Source organism: Phyllobates terribilis, unplaced genomic scaffold, assembly GCF_046119375.1.
Source record: "Phyllobates terribilis strain yellow unplaced genomic scaffold, ASM4611937v1 Scaffold_1__5_contigs__length_1240528914, whole genome shotgun sequence".
Taxonomy (NCBI): Eukaryota; Metazoa; Chordata; class Amphibia; order Anura; family Dendrobatidae; genus Phyllobates; species Phyllobates terribilis.
Window position 1 is genome coordinate 199,191,879 of NW_027362761.1, and position 6,752 is coordinate 199,198,630.

The following is a 6,752-nucleotide window of genomic DNA, read 5'->3' on the forward strand; positions in this document are numbered from 1 at the left end:
AGAAAGTTCAGTAATGGGCGGGTGGGCTGCGGCCCCCGGTGCCCCGCACAGCAGATGGCAGACATGAGGCTCGCACTCACCGGGTGTCTGCTCTGGGGAAACATGGCTCTTCCAGCCGCCGCTTTGCCCCTTGGCAGCTCAATTCTCTACGCCTGTGCCCAACTCCAGTGATGGCAGGAAGAAGCCGGCGGCAGCAGTGCGCGGGCGGAGAGCTACATGCACCGTGCCCAGCCCGCCAGCATCCTAGCGCCGCGTCCTTTGTCTGGGGCAGTGCCCGGGGGCGCACGGCTCTCCAAACTTTCCGGGGCCAAGTTCCAACGATCTCCGGGGAAATTCTGAGCGGATAGATCCACAAGGCGGGGGTCCCCAACTACCGGGGGGTCAGCAGCCCCGGGGGCAGTGCACACGGCGGGGGGCTGGGGGCGAGACGATGCAGCAGCAATCCGTAAACATCCAGATAGACTCCGGGAACAGCCCGGCCCCGGAAACCGCACAAGTTCTCACAACACATGGACCCGGGCGGGCGCGGTGCAGGCGAGATGCCGAACACGGGATCCAGGCCTCGGCGGAGACGGGACGCAAACGACTCGGGCCGCCCTCGCCTCTCCACAACTGGTTACATTAACACGCGGTTTCACACTCCTCCAGCTAACCAGCATCCAGCCCCGCCCAGACCATGCTAGGCTCGGCGCATCTCGGCCAATCGCATCACTGCTGGCCCAACGTGGGGTCATGACGTGTACTACACACCACAGCCAATGAGTGCTCTCCCCTTGTCGTTCCTGGGGAAGCCTTCCACCCGGACTGCAGGGCGCAGCGAACAGCCAATAGTGTGCGGACTGGGGAGGAGCTTAGTGGCAGGCAGAGAGGGAAGGGCGGTGAGATGGAGAAGTAGCTGCCTGACTGTCAATCAAAGTAACGTGGAGCCAAGAGCGTCAAGCGGCGTGTGTGTGTTTATAACGCTGAGCTATGTGCTGGAGCCTCTTTGGGCGGTGTATGGGGGTAGCGAGCGTCTTACGTGCCGGGACGACCCCTGCAGCTTCCACCCTACCGTTATTGTGAGGGGGGCTGTCTGTCAGTAGTTATATATAGCGCCAACATATTCCCCAGAGTTGTACAGGCTATACTCCTCATTCCCTGCCCAGCATGCCCACACTGTACCCTGGGGGGCGCCATATAAAGGCTGTGGGCGCGTTACCGCCTGCTGAAGGGATTGTGGATGAGCAAATCCATCCAGACCCCCAAATTCTTACACATCCCCCACATTTCTGGTGACTGACATTTTGCACAAGTTCAGCATCATTAGTGTCGTCTTCTTTTGGGGGATGGGAATGGGTTACGTCATGTCACTCACCTGCCCACACGTCACGGCAGCGCCTGGCCTTCGCCTTCTACCAGTGATTGGCGCCACACGGTCACATAGGGGAGACATGGGTGAGGACAGGAGAGTATGATGGACCTTATTGTCTTTAACCCCTTCCCTCCGTTTGTAATTCTTCGGGGTCTGGACAGACCCCAGAGAATAGTAACGGTAATTGGGACACTCTTATTCAAACTCCTGAAAACATTGCATAAGCCACGAGTGAATTGGAACAAGGCGCTAGGTTTGTTGGACACTTCTTCTTTGGCCTCATTCAAACGTCTGTTTTTCTCCTACGTGGAGAAAATAAATGTCTCCACCTTCTCCTATGTGACACTCTGTGAAGACTGGGCCGCATTTGGATGGCATGCGAGTGTGGTCCAGTTTTATCACAAACCCATTGACTTGTATTGTTAATTTTGATCCAATTCTCAGATCAATATCAGGCATGTCTCTGTGATTTTCCCTGGATTGCTCGATTCTCGAAAATTCACGGACATGTGAACCACCCCATAGACTATCACAGGTAAACATGGATAGCACTCGCACGCGAAAATCGGACGCCTGAATGAGGATTTACACTAAGGCCTCATTCAGACATCTTTTTAAGTACGAGAAAAACGGAATGAGTTTTTAGTCCAAATATCATCAGGTTTTCTCGTACTTGAAAAGAAAAAAAATTCTCATTTTTTTTTTCCTATCTAGCAGTTCATGAAAATTATACCGGACTCGAGTGCTGTTCGCTGGTTTTCACAAACCCATAGACTTGCATTGCCTATTTTCTTCCGACACTCGGATCAAATCGGACATGTATCCATGATTTTGCACGGGCCTCCTGATACATGGAGAATCATGGACATGTCAATGCCCCCCATTCACTATTGTAGGGCTGTGTGCTATCCGTAAAAACCATGCGAAAAACACGAATAGCACTCATATGCAAAAGATGGCTGTCTGAATGTGGCCTAACTCATGGATGCCTTAGATTTCATCAGAAAGTTGAATATCTCAGGAATAAATCTGACATATTTGATGAATAAAGGCCCTTTCACATTGTGTTTTTAGATCAGGAGGATCTCACAACATATACCTTTCCCATAGGTTTCCACTGTAATGAGAAGTATATTACAAAGTATATGCTTTATTAATAAAGGTCATTCCATACAGTAAAAAAAATAAGATAATCTGATATATTCCAGCACAACAGAGGTTAAAAATACATGATTTTTATACCCAGAAGCAACCAGACCAAGCATGGGGAAAACATGCACAAACCTTGCAGTGCACCTTCCAATTTACTTGTTTTCCATCTATCACCGACCTCCTTTGTCCCCTCTAATGCCAGAGATGTCAAGGAAGAGGAGAGGGGAGGTAAAATGAAAGCAAATAGGTGGGAGGATGCACTGAACTGTTTGGCCACACCAAGGGTGCACCATGAGCCTGTGCTTGGTTTGAACAGTTATTCTATGCTGACAAATTCTTTTTAAAGTGAATCTATCTCAAGATTTCCAAATACAAACTGCATACATTAATAAATATATCCCTTAGACACGATGAGGCTGGTGTACTTACTTTTGAAAATCAATATCAGACTGGCTGTGGAATGCAGCTACATCTCCTCATAAAATTCTAATTTTAATAGCTAGGGTGAAAACTTCAAAAATGGAATAAACAACAAGGCAGACATGACTTTAAAAGCTATTACAGCAGCCTCATCAGGTTTAAGGGACCAAGCAGAGGCTCTTGGTGCACCCTTAGTGTGGCCAAACAGTTCAGTGCATCTTCCCACCTAATTGCTATCATTTTACCTCCCCTCTCCTCTTCCTTGATTGACAGCTCTGGCATTAGAGGGGACAAAGGAGGTCGGTGATAGATGGAAAACAAGTAAATTGGAAGGTGCATTGAACTCTTTAACGGCGCCAAGGGTGCACTGACAACCTGTGCTTGGTTTTAACAGTCGTTTTGTGCTGACAGAGTGTCTTTAAACCCATAATCCTAGTACCATAATGCGGGAGTACTAACTGATCAGCCATACATATACAGTCTTGCTCATCGTTATTGGCACCCATGAAGTTTAAGTACATAATGTGGAATATCACCTGAAAAAATTAATCCAGTGAAACAGTTTTTTGTATAGAGCACTCGTGTTAAATACAAAAGAACAAATGATAATCAATAATTTAAAACATAAAACAGTGGGAGGGAAAATAGAAAAACATAAAACTTGCTGGGTCACTGGTATTGGTACCCTTTACCTTAATTTAGAATGGAAAAACAATTTGACTCGCCTGCGGTAAATAACAAAAGACAGTCACCTGTGATTAATTGTCGGTGCCCATGTGACATGAATTATCCAATGAATGATGACTTCAGTGTTGCCACATGGTAGGCCCTGTTCTTTTGTCACAATGGTGAAGACAAAGGATCTGTTTGACGACATCAGCACTGCTATTATTAGCAAACACAAGAATTTCAAAGTGTATAAGTCCATTTCCAAAGACCTTGGTATTCCAGTTTCAACAGTGCACAATGTTATTAAGAAGTTTGCCAAGCATGGAACCGTCAAGAACCTCCCTGGATGTGAGGTAAAGAGAAAAATTGCCAAGAGATGTCTTCAAAGGTTGGCGTGAATGGTGGAAAAAGCACCACGTCAAACGTCCACCTGAAGGCCAACCTGGAACAGTCTGGGTTCATGGTTTCAAGAAGTATCATATGCCGCACACTAAACCAAGCAGAGCTTTATGGGTGAAGGCCAAGGAAGAAACTATTGCTTAAGAACAGACATAAAAAGGAACAACTGATCTTTGCCAAAGAGTACCTTGACAAACCACAATCCTCCTGGGAAAATGTTCTGTTGACAGATGAAACAAAAATAGAGCTTTTTGGCAATGCAATGCAACAGTTTGTTTACAGACGGCACAATTAAGCTTATAAGGAAAATAACACATTACCAACAGTTAAGCATGGTGGAGGATCCATAATGCTGTGCGGTTGCTTTCCTGCATCTGGTACTGGAGGCCTTGACCTTATCACAGGAATCATGAAATCAGAGAATTAACAAGAGATTAGAGATTTTAGAGCAAAATTTCCTACCCAGTGTAAGCAAACTTGGTTTGAGTCAAAAATCATGGATCCTCTAGCAAGACAATGACCCAAAACACACATCCAAAAGTACACAGGAATGTCTGAAAAAGAAAAAATGGATAGTTTTAAAATGGCCAGCAATGAGTCCCGACCTCAATCCCATTGAAAATCTTTGGGGTGAGCTGAAATCTGCCATTGGGATAAAGAACCCTGCAAACATTCAAGAGCTTCAACAGACTGCAAAGGAAGAGTCGGAGAAAATTGCAGCTGCAAAGTGCAAGAAGCTTATAGATGGCTACAAGAAACGTTTGGAGGCTGTAATCAATGCTAAAGGGTATGTAATCAAATATTAATTAGGGGTGCCTTTATTTCTGCACATGCTGTTTATTCTGTTTTTTCTTTGAAATTGCAACATGGAAGTTGAAAAACAATGTTGTATTACTTTGGGCCACTAATTAAAAAATCCTGAGGATATAACTTTGGTACATTTCCATTTATTTCTATAGATATTGTACAGTTTATGAAAATAAATGAAGGGGTGTCAATAATGGTCAGCAGCACTGTATATCCAAGCTATTGCAAATAATTCTGTGACTGTAGTATGAATGGCTAAAAGTCTATCAACTTCTTTCTTTTAATGTCAACTAATTGCATGCACTCTGTATGTCCTGCCAAAATACGTCTTACTGGTATATTGCCAGCAGCTTCTATGAAATGTGCTCTATGACATATAGTTTATGTGCTTTTAAATGACTGGAAGATTTCGCAGCAGAGCAGACTTATTTCTAATAAGCAGAACATGATTAGCCCTTTGTTTTTATTTTCGCTCCACAAACAGGGCTGCAATGAGGTTGTTCCCATCAATTCCAATCCTAAGCGTTTTTAAATATGGATGCCGAGCTCTCTCCCTGCCTGAAACGAGGGCATTAATTGCTTGGGAAATCCAACTGGAGCAAAAACATAGCACTAAAAACTTAAAGACTAATTAAACCATATTTAGCTTAGAATTATAATAATCCTCCAGAACTAGGGATAATATAGTGATTAATGCTCCTGTAGGCTTATAGGCCTTCTGCTAGTCGTCAGTCCTTCGTCGCCTACTGTATGGCCATTAATACATGCACTCTTGAGCCTAAAATCACTATATGGCACTGGAAATGCAGCACAAGGCCTCCGCTCTGCCCTTATTAGCCGTATGCAAAGCAAGTAGCCTGTATTTACTGATAGCCTTGCTCCTGTCATCCTATCGTCACAATAACGTGTGACATTACCAAGGTTCTGGGCTGTACATGAGATCATGCAAACAAAGGAGTACAAAGAGCCCTTGCATTCCCAGGCCAGGCCGCTTATCAAATGGGTTAAAGATTTGCATTATGTTTATTTTAGTGGAATTTTCAGTCATGGGTTCCATCTTATTACTAAATAACACATTTCCTCATTTATTATCCCCCTGGGGAGATCAGTAGTGCATATATCTACAAAGTAAAACATTTCCAGGTGTCAGCATAATAACATGGCATGGTCAAGATTATAAAGATAAATACCTATTAGGTTACTGTGGATGTTATGTGAACTCGCTGGCTGTGCAAGCTGCACTTCATTAAATGCCTGAAGAATTGTAAAACAGATAGATAATCTTTTTATTTATATAGCGCCAATATATTCCACAGCGCTTTACAATTCAGACAATTTCCAGACATTATCATCACTGTCCCCATTGGGGCTCACAATCTACATTCCCTATCAGTATGCCTTTGCAGTGTGGGAGGAAACCCACACAAACATGGGGAGAACATACAAACTCCTTGCAGATGTTGCTCCTTGGTGGGATTTGAACCCAAGACCCCAGCACTGCAAAGCTGTAGTGCTAACCACTAAGCCACCATGCTGATAGATAGATATATGGCTATACAGATAGATAGATAGATATGTGATAGTTAGATAAATGGCAAAATCAAGGTGCAGCACCAGCAATTGGCAAAAAAATATAAGCGGGTGCAAAACCTCACAGGCAATACCAAATTTATATTTATATAAATTCTTTGTATGATTTTTTTAAGATGAATTGATATGTAAATGAGATACCTATATATATGTTTGTATCACTGTGTCACATTGCTTGAAAAAGTCCCTCACTAAGGGACGAGACGTTGCCACCTCTGACATGATGGGTGTAGCATCGGCGTCTCTGCCCCCTGCCAGGCAGAGACGCCGTCCCTCTCACCTCGCGGCGTCCTCCTGCGCTCCTCTTCCTGCTGCCGGCACGCACAGCTTCCCGGGCACTGTGCTTAGAGCGCGCGCGCGCTCC

The 6,752-nt window shown here is 44.7% G+C and overlaps 1 protein-coding gene across 7 annotated transcripts in view; it reads right to left on the minus strand.

Annotated features, from left to right (window-relative positions):
- Nucleotides 1–663, minus strand: part of LOC141253135 (transducin-like enhancer protein 1) — a 69,001-nt gene extending 68,338 nt beyond the window's left edge. For 4 of the 7 annotated variants that reach the window (XM_073670909.1, XM_073670907.1, XM_073670908.1 and 1 more), the window contains exon 1: nucleotides 81–662. In XM_073670909.1, the coding sequence (XP_073527010.1) occupies nucleotides 81–104 (24 nt within the window). In that variant the 5' untranslated portion in view covers nucleotides 105–662. Of the gene's footprint in view, nucleotides 1–80 lie in introns of all 7 variants that reach the window. The other 3 variants (XM_073670903.1, XM_073670905.1, XM_073670895.1) reach the window with 1 other exon arrangement.
- Between the last annotated feature and the right edge of the window lie 6,089 nt (nucleotides 664–6,752).